General features: G+C 39.2%; 1 protein-coding gene across 3 annotated transcripts in view; it reads left to right on the top strand.

The window, feature by feature from the left end:
• LOC117418215 (G protein-coupled receptor kinase 5-like) overlaps window positions 1–22,086 on the top strand; it is a 124,884-nt gene that overhangs the window by 28,195 nt on the left and 74,603 nt on the right. For all 3 annotated transcript variants that reach the window (XM_059035707.1, XM_034030983.3, XM_059035708.1), the window contains one exon: window positions 6,654–6,749. In XM_059035707.1, coding sequence (XP_058891690.1) covers window positions 6,654–6,749 — 96 coding nt within the window. The remainder of the gene's footprint in view (window positions 1–6,653; window positions 6,750–22,086) is intronic.

The following is a 22,086-nucleotide window of genomic DNA, read 5'->3' as shown; positions in this document are numbered from 1 at the left end:
CACACAGTTTAAGCAGCCAGAATCTTTTCTCCTGCACTAATTGCACAAGACGACTTCTCTTATGCATTAAGAGAGAACCTTCATACGACATAACATAAAAAATCGACAGCATTAGGAGAATGGCTCTTTTAGTGTAAAATGATGGCTCCAAGTTACTCCCAGCTGTATCTTGTACAACTTTGTCCTTTTGTCTTGTTTAACATGGTCCTTCCGGCTCTTCTATGGAGGGTCCTGTAACTATGTTGGATTATTGTTGGACATGAATCTGACTTTGATTAGCAAATACAGATTTGCGTCATTATAAGTTTGATAATGGTAGGAATCTTTATTTGCAGTTATTTGTACATCTACATGAGAAACTGTAAGTGGTTTTAATAGATTAAGTTGTGACAAGATATTATATAATTCTATATTAATACACATTGCCAGAAGATGTTGTCTTATTACCAGTGATTTGGTTTGATTAAAAATGATGGGAAAAACATTGTTTTGTGTTTGCCGACTTAAAACATGTTAAAGGGAATTACTTGCAAAATCAGAGTATCTGCACAGCCTTAGTTTAGAAATCTCAAACGAGCCCCCAATGGAAGTGAGTGTACTCCACATTAAAAGAACACAATTCAATTCAGCACAGTTGTGTGTCTGCTTGAGATAGGTACATCACAGCAGATCAGAACTGGCGCTACATTATTCTGCTTGTGAGAGGCCTAGGACTGAATGGCTGGCAGGCAGGCAGGCAGGCAGAGGGTGTTCAGGTCAGGTCATGTTTTCGCCTGCCCCTGTTGGTATTATTGACAAGGGCTACATGAAAAATTGCCGGTACACCATATGCTTTCGATTGTAACTCAGCTGTGGCTGAGAGATTAGCTTGTTTTGAAACAAGTTTCTAGGGAATGTGAATCTCATGTTTCAGTGAGAGAAGGCACGCCCAAGCCATCAACGAGACAATCATTTTCCCCATCATAACTCTAATGGCTAACTTATCTGCGAGAACCCATTTGTTTCCTTTTATGTTCAAGTGATTATTTTGGCTTCATGACTTAACAGGGAAAACCTGCAGCTTCCTTTTCTCTGAGCGGGTCTGACATTAAGGGACAAGTGAAACCTGCAGGGCATGTGCTGGGACCTTACCTCATGCTGAGTGCTGCAGGGATGTGGCTTGTGGTTTCTTATAGGGAACATTAAATATTGTCTCAATTAGGGTACAGCTCAAGAAGACTTGTAGAAGCCCCAGCCTTGTTTGTACCCAAGTGTGGTAAAGTGGGTTATAGTGCGCAGGTGTAGAGGTGATGCAGGGCTCCAAACAATGACAAACACAGTTCTGGTGATATGATGGTTGTTTTTATTTATATTCCAACGGTCGAAACTGACCAACAGAAACTATAAAGAAGTACAGGCAGTATCCAATGCTTGGTACTGCTCTGTATAAATAATGCACGGGGTAGTCCCAAATAATAGCACACAAGTTCACAAAAATAGACTCACACAGACAAAACATACACGATCACCAGTCCTTTAGTGAGTGCAGTAGTGCTCGTGGTGAATATGTAATAGTGTGCTTTTTAGTGCAGTGATGTTCCAGGTGGGTGCTGGCCGACAGCTCCAGGACGTGTTTACCCGTCTAACAAACAACAAGCAACAGTTAGACAAACAAAACAAAACACTCACGATACAATAACACGGGTCCTTCCAGTCTCAATATGGTAACCAAAACGAAGGAACAGATTATGATTCTCCGTCCCCTTTTATGCTGTCACACATGACCCCTTGGTAAATGAGTGCAACCTCCTCTCCAATCTGCAGCTGCCATGTCGTTTCCCTTCCTGGTCAGTGCGTTATTGCAATGGAGTCTCGCCCCCTTCCTGGCTGGCCGACATCCCTTGAACCCTGTGAAAGAACTGTCAGACCAGCCCGTCCAGGGAACTGTTCTCGCTGCTTAGCGCCCTCACAGGTCGGGAGGGAGATTTACCACCTTTAACATCTTACCTGTTATTATCACTGCTTACTGTTGTGCTGAAGACAATTTTCTTTGCTTTATTTTAGGGTCCTATTTAAAAAAATGGCAACCCCTGTTCAGTGATCATGTCCATCCATTTGTGTGGCGCACACTCTTCATGTTGAACACGAGAACTTTCTTGATTTAGCTCAACTCTTCATGCACTCACACATTTATGATTGCATTTGGCAAATAAACAATGTAACCTTTCAGGTACTGTGGGATCATTGGGTGGTTATGAGGACTCTTTCTTTGGTCATGCTCTGGTTTCCTTTAATAAGCATATTTTTGAGTTTTACAGTGTAGATTACAATAATTTACACCACTGCTTCCTGGTACCTAATTACTTCCTGTGCTGTAGGTGGTCAGATTGCAGCACAGGAAGTGCCTGGGTACCGGGAAGAAGCACTTTCACAAGTAAAATATTTTTTAAAAGGGTCTAGTAAAACACCAAAGTGAGAGAAATGAGAATGTAATAATGCAACGCAAAAAATAGCAGGCGGGCTGTTTGGTGTCTTCAGCTGTCTGGGTTACTCTTTGAGTCAGATCAAGTGAAAGGACCTCATTGCGTGGAAAGAGGGACCCAGACAATAACAAACTTTTCCCAGAGTTCAAGAAATGTCAGGCGTTGGATAAGAATGTGTGCTGCGTTTCCGGTTCTGGATGTATCGCGTGATGACATTTCGTGCTGAATAACACTAACGCTATGCCAACGCATAAAATAACACTCTGTGAAGGTGGTTTCATGAAAACAACTGCTTATCAACAAGAGCAGGAGTACTGATACCAGTTGAATATTTTTGGAGTATAGACTTTTAGAAACAAAAGACTTACTCAGTGCTGGTTATGCAGACAAACTGGGACCACAGCTCCACGGTAGAGATTCTACACACACCATGCAAGATTGTGTCTTAAGGCACATTGTGAAATGGTATAAGGTTAATAAGTGATTTATAGGCTTGCTGTACATAGTTTATCAAAACTTTGGTTCCTTGTAACAGTTCGGCAAATCAAGGCTGCTAATTTTGATGAAAGCAATTTGATGCCCCCCCTCCCCCCACCACAAACCTTGGGTGGTAGCCAAGAAATACATGAGCAAATCTAATGGCTTTGACCTTTGAGAAACAGCTCTCCAGACAGTTCTGTTGGAATTTGGAAACTGCCGGCACATGCAAAACTTTGGATAAAAACTAGATATAAGCTGAGAAAGTACATGGAGCTATAAATAATACCAGCAGATCCAACTGAATATGCATTGCCATCCTTTCTTGGATCTCACATTTTTTTACATGAAATAGGCAGACATTATTGTAAAGGAATATTTGATTTTTTTAAATGGTAAACATTAAGCAATTAGTGAAGAAAAAGGATTGCTCTGTGCAACTTTAAACACTTTTATAGAGAAAGAACTGAAGGTTACTGGGAAGGCGAGCCCATGCTTGAGGCTTCCATTTATAAAACAAATAGTTTTTTTTCCATTATTCTTGCAAAATATGTATATTTTATATAAAATACACTCAAGAAGATTCATAGTATAAAAAACTAAAAATTCTGAATTGTTTTTCACATCCAGAAGCACTGTTGACTGTTCCTTCATAAGTGCAGCATTGTATTTGCAGTGTTCCACAATTTTCTATTTACTAATAAGTATGAAAAATATGCCATTAAAAACCAAATACACGTTTAACATAATGTGTGCATCTATCATACACTGTATGAAAATGTGAGATTGACAAAGTAACGCTAATACAACTGTTTTGCTTGCTCTCTGCATGTCGGAGTGTTACTATATAGGATGTAAGGTTTACAACAAAACATATTACTTTCACGCTACCTGTCATGTTAACCTGAAATATATTTTTCAATTAAAGGAGATCAGTTTAGAACGCATACTTTTGTTTCACAATTGGGTCCCTGCCATAGAAATATCTTTATGCTTAATTTACAGAGCATAACACTCTTTCTCTCTCTCTCTCTACCTCTCTCTTTCTCTCTCTCACAAGTTCAAGTTCAAGTTCAAATATTTTATTGGCATGATAAGTTAAAGTATTGCCAAAGATGCATTAGAGAACAATGCATTAGAGAACACAAAAGAACAGATGTGAAATAAACAAATATATTTATGTTGGGCTCCTCTACTGGGTCTCAGTCTCAATCTCTCCACTGTGTCTCTGGATACGTCAGTGCCAGGGATCTCCTGGATATTAATGTCAGTTTTGGAGGAGAGGGATGCCATGTAGGAGTGCGAAGATGGTTTAAGTGCACTGCCTGGGACTGATTCCAGTGCTTGGAAGTGGAGGTAGTTTGGGCTGCTATCTTTTAGGTGGAACCAGAGTTATTTTGTGTATAGGCATGGATTAGCAGAGGGATTTCCCCCAGCTCTGCTCTGCAGCTGTTGTTGAGGGGGATTCTCTGTGTGTGTGCAGGACCTCTTTACACAACAGAAAGTGTGTGATTTCTGTGGCAGTTTTATTCACTTTCTCTATCTCTCTATGCATATAGTCATGTCTGCCGTAACTGCACTAACACGTCATCTTACTCAATAACCTCACAGGATTCAGTGCTTTGATTGGTTTGTCAGGCCAGGATCCTCAAAAGATTTGCTTGTGGTGTGTTGATGTCATCATTTCTGTATTGGAAATGTGCCATGTGGTTAAATACTTATAGTGCTCTTACAGTTGTTATAAGCCAATGAAACATAAATCTCAGCTGTCGTGCATTTTCACTATGTTTGTTACAGCAAACATGTATATACATTTAAAAAACTGACAACTCATCATCTTGCTGAAGGTAATACGACAACAACAACAATTCACATTTCTATAATATGCAATTTAGATTTTATTGTAAAATTTTGAAAAACTAAGAAAAAAATATATTTTCTAAAAATAGAACAATTCAAAGTCTTAAAACAAAAATATTATAAAGTTGGAATTAAAAAAATGTATATATATATATATATATATATATATATATAATTTTAATTGTAAAATTTGTAATATTGAGATTAAAATAAGCCACTTTGTCTATTAATATTAATAAAATTGGACTTTTAAAAAAAATGACAGAAAGAAAATGCAGTATGAAACGCACAAATAAACAGTGTCTGTTTAAACAAAGGACCAGGGAAATGTGCGAGTAATTATTACATTGCTTTGCATATACTTTTTTCTTTTTGCACATTTGTTTTTAGGTCAGCAACATATAGGATCACATTTCCAGTCAAACCTGCAATGGCAGCTAGGCAGATTCAGCAATAGAGAATAATGAAAAAGTAACTGGTGCTAACAAAATAGTTCCATACATTTTCTCTGCTACACAGATCTCAGATGGGCAGTTTTGAAACATGATATCAGCGTGTACACTCGATTAAAGAAATCTCTTTTTGCAAGCCATTATTTTAGACAGTCTTGCACTTCCTGGGTCATTTCACCTGTAGACTGAAATTGTGCCCACCCGACTTCAGAGCCTGCTTTCCTGTCAGTAATCAATCCACTGCTTCCCCTATTGATTGACATGCCGTGCAACCAGTTAGATGTCTTAAACCCAACGACACTGCTGAGGTGAAATGGTCTCGGAAGTGTAAGAGATTTCCCGGGAGGCAAGGCAAGCAGCAATGATATAGGTGTGATCCATGCATTAGGGGTTTATTGACTTTGACAGATTCATGAGTGGGATGAGTATGTGAGGGTAACTGGAAAAATACCCAAACACACTTTGCTGTTCATTATTTGTTTGATTTTATCCACATAGCCAGTAGCTTTGTGACTTGGAGCACGGAGGCTCAGCCCCTGGTGAGCATGACTAATCTGTAGAGAAAATCTCATTTCTCTGGGGGACCAATTAGCTTGTATTAATAGCATTAAGTGGCATTAATTGGCAGTTACTGTAAGTCTCAGGTGTAGCCCAGGGCCAAGCTGGGAGTTAAAGGAGATCTCGTGTCTCAAGTGCCCTCAAGGCAGTTACTCCCAGGTTACATTGACTTCCATTTTAAAGAGCTATGAGTTCAAACTTTGTGTTTTATACAAGGGTGGAACTAAATATTAGGGTTGTAAGGGTAGCAACTGTTATATTAGGGTTGTAACAATGCTATTACCACAGTAATTTTGCAGTTTTCATTCATGTTTTTTTCCATGGTTATAACATACATTTACCATAGTTTTACAATGATTTGTTTTTTAATACACTTTACCATACCTCTCAATGCTTCACAGTGTTTATATATATATGCTTTACCGTACTTTCACTGTCCTTTACACTTTGCTATGCTTTTACTGTGGTAAACCTTTAATGCACAGACATTATATACTAAAATGTTACATATCGCAATACATATTGATGTTCTAGTTTAGAGGGGTATGTATTCTATTCATGCCAACTACAAAAATCACATGTATATCAGCATAAATGTGTGACCCAGCGGTAATGCCAAGGTCAGATATCTCCAGTTACTGACCTGCAGAAAATATTAACCCTTTCATGCATGAAATATTGAAAACAGCTAAAAGAAATCCGTAGTTTGGGACACGTACATTGACAAGAAGGGTTTAAGGATTTCAACAGGGCTGTATTTGGATCTGCCACCAGTATACGTCAACTGTGTAGGTAGGCGCCATATCCTGTGATGTCATTCACTGACTTCCTTTTATTTCGGCAGGTGGAGGAGGGAAACGAAAAGGCAAGAGTAAAAAGTGGAAGGAGATCCTGAAGTTTCCTCATATAAACCTGTGTGAAGAACAGAGAAGAACGATAGGTAAGCCTTTTCATTCAGCACATCCATGGATGCACTGCAGTGCTTGATCACCTCCTGAAATAGGCTTGCTGAGGTACATCGAAATTGACCGAGCTCTGCCTGGGTGCTGCCTTAGGAAGGAGTTTAGTTAAAGATGTAGCAGCTAAGGCAAACAACTTACCTATATCAAGGGTGCCAAATCTTCAATGGCAATATCGTAATGGCAGCACAAAGGCACAGTGGTGACATTTTCCTATTTTGATTTGTTTATTCAGACACAACGTTATCGATTCCTGTGAATTTATAGAATGAGTCATTTTCACTGTAATCAGACTGTGCAGCATCAGCGATTTGCCCTAGCTTGGATACGGAAGCACCTACCAACAGAGCTCCTAGCAGCTCTCAATAGTCATGACTATTGCACAGCACAGATTCAATTCGCACAACTCATTTATCTGTCCTGTGGGAGACAGTCCTTGTATGCAAAAGTGCTTCATGTTATTGTTTTGCTCCCTGCAGTTCTCAGTAAATCTCTTAACGTGATGTTTTTTTTCCGTTGAATAACTCTCGCGAGCATGTATAAAACACATAGAGCTGGAATGTTGCTGTGAGGTTTGCACATCTCCTCATTTTCTACAGACCCGTATTCAAGGTTGAATCTTTCACTAAGACGTAATCAGGCCCAGATATGCTGAGCTCTTGAGCAATAGCATGTAAAGACAGATGTACGCAGTATGAGGGAGACTAGCATTTGTACTTGTATTAATATATAGAATTCAGAAGCACAATAAAATAATGAGATCAGGCTGGGTTTGCTGTATACGCTGATGCAGGAGGGTGACTGATTCTCTTGTGAGCTCACATGCACAGCTGCAGGGCTGGCCTTTGTCCTCCAGGGTCTGGCAGCTCACCGACATCCGCTCTCAAACTCCTGGCTCTGAAGAGGCAATTGACTTGGCGGTGGGATTTCAGTCAGCACTGACAATAAATACATAAACAGGATCATAGATCTCTTCAGAAGTAAACAAATCACATAACACTCCTAGTTGAAATAGTTCATTTAAAGAAAAGGGACAGCAGTGTTTATTTTGTACTTTTCAGTTTTGACAGAAAAATGAATCCAGTTGCTCAATACAGTGTTCAGAAACAGTAAATCTCCCTTGTCAGGATGTGAGTGGTGCTGTGTAGTAATAAAATGTCAACAAGGAAAGTAGATTTAAAAAAAGGTCCCTGTGACTGGGTTCACCCCACCCCTGTGTGTGTTATATTATTATTTAAAATTTATTGTTTAATTTTATACAAACACGCCGTTTTATTATTGTTTACAGCCTGGATGGAGTAAAAATGCCCCATTCAGATAAAATTGTGAGAATGCGTGGTCAACAGCGAGTGCTTATTGATAAACTGGCTGTTGACAACGCATATGATAAAACCCATGCCAAATGAGGTTGAGGGGTAAATTAGGTAATTGATAGCCAGTTGACCCCTCGGCCACAATATAAAAGACCTGCAGCTTTAGCTGATCGGGGTGGGTTGTCCAGAGGAGGAAAGAGACAAGTAAGAATAGATACTGAAAGTAAACAGTTGCTACTCGTGCTGGCTTTAATCCAGCACGATACTTGTTTGATTTAGGGTTCTCTTTGTTTTGTGCTGTCTGTTTTGTTGGCCAACGTGCTGTTTTGCTTTACAAGTGTTTTGTTTTGTTTGTTCAAACCTTTTATTTTGTTTATTTATAATTAAACCGCGCAAGCAGCACTTTCATTCATACCCCACTGCTGTTGATTTTCATTAATTTCCTGGTCTGACGTCATCCACAAAGCCATCCATCACAGTCCCGTTTTATTTAAAGAAATGATCCCCTCTACCAGCAATGTTATCAAGGTTTAAATGGTGGGCTTGAGGTCCCAAACAAAAAGGTTCCCAAAGTAATAAAACAACAGTAATCACAGCCCAAGGTGCATGGGTTGAGGGGGTGTGCAAGTACAGGTGCTCAGAGAGCTGGATCTCGCCTGCCAAAACAAAACAACAAAAACAAGCAGTGCTCCGGCGTGTCAGTGTAAGGGGCCGTACTCATGTAGCTGCATCCTCTTTGTACTGCTAAACTCCTCCCTGTGATCAGCCCGGCACCGCAGTCTATGCTGTAGTCACGTAGCTGCGTCTCCTTTGTACTGCTAAACCCCTCCCTGTAATCAGCCCGGCGCCACACTCTATGCCATACTCACTTAGCTGCTTCTCCTTTGTACTGCTAAACTCCCCCCTGTGATCAGCCCGGCACCACACTCTATCCAATCGCCGTGCGCAACACAGCTGATCACAGCTACTCTCTCCAATGCTCCCTTTCCCTAAACACTGACACCCAGGGCTCTGATATAACAGAAAACACTTTGAACGTGTTTGTGATCATAAGGGTACATTTCCATCCTTTGACACATAATTGTAGATGTAGAAAGAATGGCTTTGCTGTGTTTCATAGGTGTTCATGAAATAGAAATTGAGATTGCTTTCATTGTGTGGTGTTTTATCTGGTTTCAACTGTATAAATGCAAATATATTTGTAGAGTAGGAGGGGCTAGTTAGAGGTGAAGTCACCTTTTATTATTATTATTATTATTATTATTATTATTATTATTATTATTATTATTATTATTATTATTGTTATTGTTATTATTGTTATTATTATTATTATTATTATTATTATTAATTTTATAATTATTATTAATAAAAATATTTTGTCATTTAGCAGACGCTTTTATCCAAAGCGACTTAGAGACTAGGGGGTGAACTATGCATCACAACTGCTGCTGCAGAGTCATTTACAATAGGACCTCGGTTTTACGTCTCATCTGAAGGACAGAGCACAAGGAGGTTAAGTGACCTGCTCAGGGTCACACATAGTGAGTGAGTGGCTGAGCAGGGATTGAACCAGTATCCTGTTAACAAGCGCCTTTCACATGATCCCAATGCAAGGAGGAAGGCTGTTCCCAGTCCCAGCACTTTCTCCAGCTCAAAGCCAGGTTGTCAGATTTCAATATGGAAGTAAGAGAACCCAGAACCACTCAGAATGGTGGTAAACACCATAAATAATAAAGGGAAAAGAAAATGACATTTGCTTAAGTGTCTTACTCTTTAATCAAAACAAGACACAATGGCAACCTGAAGGGCATTCTATGACTCCAAGGCTGTGCCAAAGAAGGCATGCCAAACTGATAGCTTTCCCCTAAACACGACCCCCCAGCCAGAATACCTGGGACAGTGCGTCCGAGCTTCCACAGTGATAAGGAGCTCGAGGAAAACTGGCATAACGAAGTTGTCAGTCTGTAAGACCTTGGATATATGATAAAACATTGCAACTCTGGATGTGTCGAAATCAACTACTGGAGCGGGTGTTGCACACTTCAGTTTCGGCCAACAATACTGACATCCAATGCAAAAATGCTCCGATTCACCCTGATGTTGTTGCCACCTCAAAAATGTGGATATGTGTGTACTGGATATGAACATTCTTCTCGATGCTTGTAGTTTTTCAATTATGCTATCGTGTAAAACATCTGACTTTGAAATTATGAAGTGAATATGAATGTTAATTAATTTCTTGCATCATTTTCAGAAAAAAACTAAAAAGCTGCAAATTGAAAAAAAAAGTGTAATTATTATTTTGATTTTCCACATGATTTAATTGAAGTGTTGAAGCCTTTTTTATAAACAGTACATACATGTCCACCTTTCCTAAGTAGGGTAATTCTGTTTTTGAATGGAGTGAGAGGTCATGACAATCAAATCAACAAGAAGACACAAAGTTAGAGAAAAGTAAATATAAAGAATACAGAAAAAAAGGAAAAAGTGAGAGTGTCATAAGAAAAAAAGGTACTGTCGTTATACCAACATGGTACAAAGCACAAAATGATCATGAGAGCTCTGGGGGCAGGAGGCTGTCAACAAAGCTCAAAAGGGTTGCCAGTTTTTGTGGAATGCATCAATAGACCCATGTAATGTATACTTTCTTTTTTCTAGTCTAAGATTTTGCATTAAGTCTCTGTGCCAGTGGAGAGGAGGGAGGGGGGGGGCAGATTGCTTCCAATTGAGTAGAATTAGCCATCTGACTAGCAAAGTGGCAAAGACCACAGTGTCAGATTGAGCTCTAGACAAGGAGACACCTTCAAGAATTACACCGAACAGAGCAGTGAGTGGATGTGGATCATGTGCAATGTTTGAGACAGGGATTCAAACACAGAAGCCCAGAAGAGAGCCAGCCCAGGACAGGTCCAGTACATATGGATACGAGATGCTGGGGTTTGTTTACACCTGTCACAGGCTGGGTCCACTGCCAAAATATATTTTAGATCATTTGAGTTTGGAAAGATGAATGCGATGCAAGATTTTTAATTGAATTAGGCCATGCCTGGCACAAATGGAGGAAACGTATACATTCAAAAGAGCAGATTCCCACTCATTATCTGAGAGGTTGACTCCAAGATCCTCTCCAACGAGGTCTGAGTGGGTCCAGGGAGGGGCTGTTTGGGTTAAGCAAAGTATTATGAAGTTTGGATATTACACCTCTATCCGTGGGATGATTGTTTAGTAGGGATTCATTCATGGCTTCAGGAGGTGCAGAGGGGAAGACTGTAATTGTAATGCGTGCAAAATCCCTGACCTGCAAATAATGAAAAAAATGAGTGTGTGGTAAGCCAAATTTATTATACAGCTGGTCAAATGAGGCAAAAGTGTTGTTAATATATAGGTCGCTAAGGGTTTTAATACTGCAACTATGCCAAGTTTTAAAGGCCAAGTTTTAAAGGCCAAATATTGTAAATGATGATTTAAATGTAAAGGGGCAAGCAAAGACATAGATTGTAGGCCAAAGTCTACACTGTGCCCACATTCTCAATGAGTTGCACAATTTGCACTGAAACGAGAGTGAGTCAGAGGGAGGGAAGAGCGCATAAGAGAGGCCAGAGAGGAAATGCAGGAACCAGTTTCAATTGTCAGCCACGCAGGGGCAGGCTGCTGGAAATGTGAGTTTAGCCAAAATTTCATATTACGAATATTAGCTACCCAATAGTATAGCTGAAAGTTAGGAAGTGCAAGTCCCCCCAATGGTTTGGATCTTTGAAGAAGTGGCTTTCTAAGACGAGGCAGTTTCCTGTTCCAAATAAATGAGGGGATCATGCTGTCAAGAGTATTAAAAAATGATTTAGTTATAAAGAGAGGGATGCACTGAAAGAGGTACAGAAATTTTGGAAGAGTATTGATTTTAACCGTGTTTACTGAGTCTGCTAATGATAAGGGGAGAGTAGACCGGCAAGTGAAATCTCGTCTTGTTCCAATAATGAAGTAAAATTGGACTTAAATACTTTTTAAAGAACGTGTGAAATGAGGGATATTTGTCCAAACAACTGTGATGCTCTGCTGAACTAATGGGAAATATTTCTCATTTAGGTTAAGTTTGTATCCAGAAATGCTGTTCATAATAGAGAGTGCATGTGGGAGAGAAGATTCGGGATTTGAAATGTGTAATAGAAGATCATTAGCATAAAGCGAGACCTTGTTCTCCTCCCGCTCCGCATCACCCCCTGTACATCCTTACAATCCTGTAAAGAGATAGACAGCAGTTCACCTTGTCCTCCTCCCCGCTCCGCATCACCCCCTGTACATCCTTACAATCCTGTAAAGAGATAGACAGCGGTTCACCTTGTTCTCCTCCCCGCATCACCCCCTGTACATCCTTACAATCCTGTAAAGAGATAGACAGCAGTTCACCTTGTCCTCCTCCCCGCTCCGCATCACCCCCTGTACATCCTTACAATCCTGTAAAGAGATAGACAGCGGTTCACCTTGTTCTCCTCCCTGCATCACCCCCTGTACATCCTTACAATCCTGTAAAGAGATAGACAGCAGTTCACCTTGTCCTCCTCCCCGCTCCGCATCACCCCCTGTACATCCGTACAATCCTGTAAAGAGATAGACAGCGGTTCACCTTGTTCTCCTCCCTGCATCACCCCCTGTACATCCGTACAATCCTGTAAAGAGATAGACAGCAGTTCACCTTGTCCTCCTCCCCGCTCCGCATCACCCCCTGTACATCCGTACAATCCTGTAAAGAGATAGACAGCGGTTCACCTTGTTCTCCTCCCCGCATCACCCCCTGTACATCCGTACAATCCTGTAAAGAGATAGACAGCAGTTCACCTTGTTCTCCTCCCGCTCCGCATCACCCCCTGTACATCCTTACAATCCTGTAAAGAGATAGACAGCAGTTCACCTTGTCCTCCTCCCCGCTCCGCATCACCCCCTGTACATCCTTACAATCCTGTAAAGAGATAGACAGCGGTTCAATAGCAATTGCAAAAAGAAGGGGGGGAGGGAACCACGATAAAGTGAGAAATATTTAGAATTTATGTTATTGGTACAGACTGAGGCTTCAGGACATGAATATAATAGCTTGATCCAGGATATGAAACTGGGTCCAAAGTTACATTTGTGGAAAGCAGCAAACCGATAATCCCATTCGACGCGATCAAATGCCTTCTCTGCATGTAGTGAATCAAGGCTTTCTGGAAACGGAGAAGCCAGTTGAGTATAAACAATATTAAATAGGCGGCGAAGGTTAGAAAACGACTCCATGCCCTTAATTAACCATGTCTGATCTAGCGAAATAATTGAGGGGAGAGCAGATTCTGGGCAACGAGCAAGAACCTCTGCCAACACTTTCACATCTGCATTGAGAAGGGAGATGGGACGATATGAACCACAGTCAAAGGGATCTTTATTCTTTTTTAGGAGTAAGGCTATAGAAGCCTGATGAAGTCTTAGAAAGTGATTAAGTTGCTAGGGATTCAGAAAACATAGACAACATTAAAGGGGATAGCAGTGGTGCAAATTTCTTGAAAAATTCTATGGGATACCCATCTGGGCCTGGAGATTTCCCACTCTGCATGGATTTGATCGCGTGTTTTATTGCTAAAAGTGTGAGGGATTTATCCATATCATTTTTAATTTGGGGATCAAGCAAGGGGGTAAATCAAATTAGTAAGTTCTGAAAGTCTGCTTAAGCAGCGTTTTTTAGATTGTGATGAATATGAAATTATTTGGCCTCTTAAGTAAGCTTTTAAGGCTTCCTAGAGTGTTGCACTTGAACTCCCCGGGGTGGTATTGGTGTCAAGAAAAAGGGTTATTTGGGGAGGGATAAATTGGACAAAACTCTTGTTTTGTCCAAACAAGTGATGCATGGTCAGATATAATTATGCTCTGGTAGCTACAAGATTTAACAGAGGGTAACAATTTGTTGTCCATAAAAATAAATAAATAAATAAATAAAAATAAAAATTCTTGAGTAGGCGTGGACAGGGGAAAATACTGTCTAGAACAGTTCCCAACCCTGGTCCTGGAGGACCCCCTACCCTGCTGGTTTTTGTTACAACCGAGCTTGCAATTACTTAATTGAACTAATAATTTGCCTAATCAGAACCTTTTAATTATTTTAAACAGTTGGGGTTCCAAGTTAAGCATATTACATTGTATAAGGAACTTGAATTCTCCAACTTTTTATGTTACATGATTTAAAAAGTCAAATTTAAACAAATGAATTATTACTTAAAGTAAGGGTTCAATTAAGTAATTGAGAGCTCATTGAAACAAAAACCAGCAGGGTAGGTGGTCCTCCAGGACCAGGGTTGGGAAGCACTGGTCTAGAAGTTGGATATAAGAATCTCCAGGGGTCAAAGACCTTATAGGTATCTAAAAAAATCACGAATCATTAAAGCTGATTTAGAGAGAGAAACCGATACTGGGGAAGAGCGATCCAATATAGAATTTAGAACACAATTGAAATCACCTGCTAATATCAATTTATGTGTGCTCAGATCGAGAAGAGATGTAAAAAAGTTAGCCATAAAATGGCTGTCATCCCAATTTGGAGTGTAAACATTATATAGCGACCATTAGGGTCAGAAATTATTTGTGAAGCAAAAAAGGTATAGATTTATGTATCAGAATTCCTGCTCCCCTAGTCCTGCTATGGGAATTGGAGTGAAACATCTGCCCCACCCATCCTTTACGTAATCTGAAATGGTCTGAAGTTCTAAGGTGGGTCTCTTGCAAAAATGCAATTCGTACTTGAAGGCGTAGTAGGTGTGATAGCACCTTATTTCACTTAACAGGGTGATTTAAAGCCCTTTACATTCCAACTAATAAAGTTTAACAAGCACCCAGCTGAGCTTTTTCCAACATGAGCCGGCATCATATAGGTTGTGACATGGAATAAGATTAAAGATAAATTGTACTGAAGTTAGAATATGAGAATGGGATATGTAGCTTGCCCCCACAGCCACCATAATGTCAACATAGCAACCACATATGACTTTGAAAGTGAATAGGAGAAAAGAAGAAAAGAAAGAGAACTGACCCCTCCCCCCCCAAGAACTTGTTCTCTAGCATGCTACGGAGACAGTGACAGAAAAGCCAAATATAAACAATTCCAACTCTGTTAGTCATCAAAAGGGAAAATAATTTTGGTTTCCTGGTTTGTATACATACACGTGCCCCTATACTCGAAAATACATATATACGCACACGCTTACAACTGCAATTTACAGCAATTGAAAATTAGAGAGAAAAATAAATAAATTTAATTTATATATATATATATATATATATATATATATATATATATATATATATATATATATATATATATAAATTAAATGTATTTATTTTTCTCTCTAATTTTCAATTGCTGTAAATTGCAGTTGTAAGCGTGTGCGTATATAATACAGAGACCCAGGACACAGAAAATGGAGTTTAAACACTGACACGCTATGTTTAATAAATAAAACAAATAAACAAAACAAAACAAAACATCTAGCTCCGTTTTGAGCACTAACTAAACACAAATGGAACCTAACTATAAAACAGGACAGCTAGGCTGTTTACCTCTTATAAAAACAAAACACACAGTTTAATGCAATTACAAAAGGAACACAGTCACTTTCAATGACTGCTCGGAAGCAGGGCACACCTTCTGCCTCCGTCTACTCGGCAGTCCTGTGCAGACTGACTGCACCTCTTAAATACCCTGCACCTGGCTCTAATTTACAATTACTTCCAGGTGCAGGGGATAATTAACAATAAAATAATAATTACACAATTAAACAAAACGTGCATACGCACATGTCTTTTTTGGCAGGAAGGAATTTAACCCTCTCCCTGCTCACAATATATATAATACACATGCGCATACACATACATTTGGTTAAAAAAAAAAAAAATAATTTTACCAATCAAAGATCCATAGTAACTATCTGTCCCAGGTATGTTACCAATCTAGAGAAGCATATCTGTATACATACATACACATACTGTATCTATGAATACGCACACATGCCCACTTCCCTAATACTGCATACCAACATGCACATATGTGCATGTATGTACATATCATATCTTTATAAACACTTATACACGTTCACGAGCATCCATGGAATTACACACATTCTGATAGATCAATATCAATAAACGTATCGGGTTAACTACTTCATGTACGTGTAGGTACCCATTTAATTATACTAATAAAACTAATAATAATACCGGTAATAACAATAATAATAATAATAAAGAGAGGTTTAAGCTGTGTCACAGCAGCGGACTCATGTGCATGTATAGACAATATACACAACTACCATACATACATACATACATACATACATACATACATACATACATACATACATACATACATACATACATACACCCAAACTGACACCTGCTGTACAAAACCTATAGATGCACCTACCTATATGCAAGTTCACAAACCATACTTTCCCAGTAAATTAGTGGCAGTACAGACATATTCATACACACGTGTACTTTGTATAAACTTATAAATACAACGCACATGCAGATGCAGTCAAGCAGAAAACGAATGTGTCTAGCTAGATCAGGGGTGGGCAATTCCGGTCCTGGAGGGCCGGTGTCCCTCCTGGCTTTTGTCCAACTGTGCTCTAAATTACTTAATTAGACCAATAATTGGTAATAATTGGTCCAATTAAGTCATTTAGGGCATAGTTAGAACAAAAGCCAGGAGGGACAATGGCCCTCCAGGACCGGAATTGCCCACCCCCTGATCTAGATGAATGACTCAAAACAGACCGATGTGCCAAACCAAGTTAGATTATTAGGATTAGTTTTAAATTACAAGAAATTGAAGCTAGACACTGTCCATTTGGTACTCATCAATCATCTGTGGTGTCCGGAGAATCACCACCTGGCAGAATTTTCTTTTTAAAAAAGGTAGAAGACGTTGGATAGGAATGAAAATATGAAGGATGTTGGATGTTTATTTTCTGGTCCTTCTGGGATACCAATAATGCGAAGATTTTGTCTCCTGGAGCAATTTTCCAGATCGTCTATCTTCTCTTGTAGAGCCCTGTTTTTCTCTGAGGGTATAGCCATTAGTCAGTGAGGTGAGCATATGTTTTTGTAACCCAGCTCTTGAAAACACTCATTTCACATCTTGGTTTCCGGTTGACAGTGGCCTAGCTTTGTTTTAATGCACTGTTTGAGATAGCTATAAAGGTTTACGTTCTCCATTCTTACCTCTGGCATCAGTGATACAGACCACACTTTTTAATTTTACAGGTGCCATCATTTCTGGTAATTCCCGAAAATAGTTTTCTGTTTCAGTCATCCCATTCTGGTGACTTTCCAAGTCAGAAGAAAACAACAACAATTCACATTTCTATAGCTGCTTTCATCACAAGGATCCCCGAAGCGCTTCTCACACACACACATAGCAAATGAACAATTAAACCATTGCATTAAAAACAGTCTGATATGGAATTTATAAAAAGCTAGTTTTGTAAAACAAATAGAACTATTAAAAAACATTTCTAAACTTGCAATTAAAAAAAGGACAAAAAGAAAATGCAGTTTTGATTGTAAAATAAGATTTAAAAAAAAGCTGTTTTATAAAAATACATTTTTAATCTTTTCAGTTCCCTCACAGAAGGCAGAGCATTCAATAATTTAGGAGCTTCAAGTATATCTGGTGCACCAGGGTGTCGCAACCTGTGTCTGCCTGCAACATACTGCGGAAGTCAGAAATACCACACAGAACAATTGTGGTGTTAGTTATATCTGCTGGGGGCAGAGTGTTGCAGGTTTGTTTAAAGAGAATACATATTTGAGAACTCTTCAGTGGCGCTAGAAACTTCTCAGTTTTAAAAGTTCACCAGGATGTGATGACTGAAACAGAAAATGATATGCAAACGTCAAGTAGAATACATTCTTTAGATAACTGGTATGTTTTAAACAGGGACCAAGTTGCTCATTAAGTTCTTCATCTAAATATCCCAACGAGTATGAATACGTCTTTCTTGTTGCAGTTAATGTGAAAGTGAACTGGAACAAGCACGTTAGTACAGCTGGCAAATAAGCATTGTAACAGATTTCTTATTGTGTGTGTGTGTGTTTTTTTTTTTACTGGAAATGAGAACGCTGCTTCATGTTCAGGCTGCTGTTTTGAAAGGTTATGCATTCAGTGCAGTAGGCCCCTTTTTGCATTGACTTTTTGAAGAAGGGCAGACGAAGATGTCAGATTTTTTAATAACATAAGCTCTTAAAACATTCCCAGTGCCCACACATGTTTCAGAATGACGCAGATGTTTGCACTGGTTAGATCTGTGGTGTTTTTATATGGTCCACACCAGTTTCTTTACTGTTCACCAGTTGCTGAGTTTTGATTATTTTTTCATTTGGTGAGAGTGACATCCTTAATAAATCGACTTGTTTTTCTTTCTTGTCATCACGACAGTTGAATGACTATTACAAAAAAAAAAAAGTGCATGTATTTGAACATTATTATGTATTCAGGGATATTTTGTGAGAAAGGTGTTTGAGTGCCCAGTTATTTTACCCCCATTTTTCACCCCAGTGTAACTCAGACTTATGGTATTTTAGTCTTTTTTCTCTGTATTGTTTTTAATGGTATCTCTTTAAGAACTCACTTGTCATCGGTATTAGAGCCACACAAACTGATTATCTGGATCAATCTCTGACCAGAGAGCGTTGGTCATTGGTGTGAAGATTACAGTTCTCCACAGTCTCCGTAAAGCAGAGATCATCACAAATCCAAGCAGCTGTTTCTTTACTTGTTCACTCTGAATGGCAAATCAGCTCTATCAACTCCAATGACCCTCGCCTGATTATCAGCACCTGGGGGGGGGGGGGGTGCTGTTTCATGAGAGCGATTTGCGCTGAATCGATTAAAATGTGGGTTTCATAGGGCTGCGACATTGCCGATTTTCAGCTGAAACTTGCGACAGCCAGACAGCAACTGCAAGTAGCAATCTGAATCACAGATCCTGTTTTAGGACATACCCTGCCAGTCTTACTATTAGCTCAGCGTCAATATGGCAGAGAAATCAGAAGGGAAAGAGTACTTAGTGACCGGTCAGATCATCTTGACACGTTTACAGACTTTATCGTTTACAGACGCATTTATCAAAGTGCTGATCGCCAGAGGGGAGACAACTAATCTGTGCGATTTATTACAGCAAGAAATTAGTCTTAGATCTCAAATACCAATTTTGTCCTCTGCTGTGAATGAGCACCTGTACATATTCAGGAAAGGTTTCATTCCATTAATATTCAAGTCATTTCAGATGCCAAAAGGTCTGTGTGAGATGCTGTCATTCGATACCCTGCGAAACAGCAGTTTCATGTGGGCGAACTGTGATATCACAGATTGTAGTATGTAGCTTATAACTAACAATCTATTTTCATTGTTGCTTACTTAGATAACAAACAATGTGTTTACTTACTTCAAAGTTGGGTCAAAGGTAGCAGGAAGACCTTTGCTGTCAGCTTTTTGTTTTTGGTTCGTATCCAATCTACTCTCAATACCAGCAACAGTGACTTCACCAGTTATATTTGGGACCCTTTTTTCCTCTTCGGTGAGGTCTTTTTCATATCCCTTCTTTTTTCCCTTCTTTTAAATTTGTTCTGCTTGTGCTATCCATTTCTTTCTTATTTCGGCTACCGTTTTCGGCTCCACCCCACAGTGTTTACTGCATCCGTATAATCTGGCAGTTTTTATGTTGTGTTTAAAAAAAAAAAAATCCTGACAACTTGCCAACTAGAATGGATTTGAGTTAACCAACCATTTCAATAATTGTATCAGTTTCTTATTTGGAAAAATTGTCTGTCCTTTGCACACCTGCCATTGTATGTAATTGAGTAATTGGTCACTATGCTTTAAAGTTGATTATGTCTTGTTTTTTTCCTTAATGTTTAGAAACTGATCAGTTATATTGAGAACTCTTTTACTGTTCTTTTAGCTTCAGTGCCCCGTATCAACAAATATTTTTTACATGTTTAAGTTGTTACCTCACTAGCCTGTGTTGAAATATTAGCTTTATAATAAAATGATTGCCTTGTCTTTTAAAATATTCTCAGTATTCCAGGCCTCCTGTGTTTGTTTTTGCTGAGTTTAAATACAGATTACAGTACATATGGCATTCATACCCTCCTGCTGCTGCAGGTAGCCGTGGTAGCAGCATAATGGCTGTTTAGCCATACATCTTCAAGCAGAAAGGAAACTTGTGTAACTGCACTAAAACGTATACAAACTGGCAAGCTAACAATGTGGTTTCAGTTGAAGAGGAGTGCAGAGAAGGCTAAACTAAGAATGCAGTAATTTTCCTAGGAATTATATTTTGTATAAATATGAACTATTGTTAGGACAGAATATTGAAATGCCAAATATATATGTGCATCCCAGCATGCAAAAAATAAATGTATTTTTTTTCTTTTGTAAAACATAAAAATCATACGCAGCTGGAAAGTAGACACTGCAAATCCACACTCAAATGGGTTGCCAGCAATAAGAGGACTGTGAAGGGATTTTCAAAGCTGGATCTAATTTTCTAGTGCCTTGAAGCTAATTCAGTACCCCCAATTTCAATCCAAGCACTGTATGACGTTGTCACATCGAGCTTCTGAAAAAGCCTAGCACGCTGATGGTTAGGCGTTCTTGCTGCAAAGCAGGTTTTGGATACAGTTCTTGGATCAACCAGTAATGGTAAATTAATTAACTTAACCTCAAGTGCAGCTCATGCTGCCAAAGGTGGTTTGCCCTTCTCATAACAGGCCATGTCTGTTAAGTCCTGCTGTTAAACTTTCCACACATTTTATTTATTTCATTTCTGCTGCTGTTTTGAAGACACAGATCAACCCCACCAACGAGCAGCCCCGGCAGAGCCATACCACCCAGCAGTGCTTTGTAAGGGTAACAAAATCAATGGCAAATGAGTTTGGATAGTGTACATATGTGCTCTGGTTCAGCACCCCAGAGTAATTGTGGTCTTTATGAAGAAAAATAAATAATGTTTTTAAACATAAGTTAAAGGTTTTTTGAACGGAGCTCAGTGTCAAGGAGATTAACCTCACAGGGAAGTCCAGGGCTGCAGAGGATTGTGACATCTGAAAGATGTCATTCATTACACACAACAACTCAGACACTGAATGTTATGAGACCAGTCCTTTTCCTAATGAAACTGGCCTGGCCCTGCATGCTTACGCAAGTTCCTGAGCCTTCGCCACTTAATGTGATAACTTTCAACTCATTCGTAGCATCTGATTTGCTGAGTGGGGAGTCCACAATGCTGAACGCACGCAAGTTTCATTTCAATTGTAGTTTACGACCCAGACTTATTGGCACAGTCCTCCAATAAATTACCTCGAGGGCTGACTTCCAGGCTTAGGACACTACAGGTCTTTCTGATTTGCTATTGTAGGTCCTTTTTGATGAATTGTGCCGATGAGATAATATTCAAATCCAAGTTAAAAATAATACAAGTGTTATCATATTAAGTGATACACAGCTCACACAATTGACAGAGGATAGATGTTTCATTGGAGAACCCATCTCAAAACATATACGTTCCACTGAAAGGTGAGGGATACGAGCACTTGTCAGAAATTCACACTGAAATGTCACAGCCCTAAATATATATTAGAATTTTGTGAATACTGTACGATGACAGCACAGGTAACTAGTAATACTACATAGAAAGCACATGTTCACGCCTGGTTAGGTGAGGTTATGTTTTTAATTGTCACACTAATTGCATTCAACATATCCCACCTTGTGGTACGGTTAGACATGCCTTGTTCAACATGGTGTATAATTCGTCTCTGTGGTGACATGTTTGGAATTAAGCCATTCACTCATGTCTAAGAACAACAGGGAAAAGCTCAGTTAACAGACAAACAGTTTTAATTGACTTTAATATTAGATTAAAGATATAGAACGACAATGTTGCTTAAATTTTCAGTTTTATACTAAAATCAAACTTCTACTTTT

This window comes from Acipenser ruthenus, chromosome 13 (assembly GCF_902713425.1).
Source record: "Acipenser ruthenus chromosome 13, fAciRut3.2 maternal haplotype, whole genome shotgun sequence".
Lineage (NCBI taxonomy): Eukaryota > Metazoa > Chordata > Actinopteri > Acipenseriformes > Acipenseridae > Acipenser > Acipenser ruthenus.
Note: the sequence above shows the minus strand (reverse complement) of the source record. Positions and strands in the feature narration are given on the sequence as shown.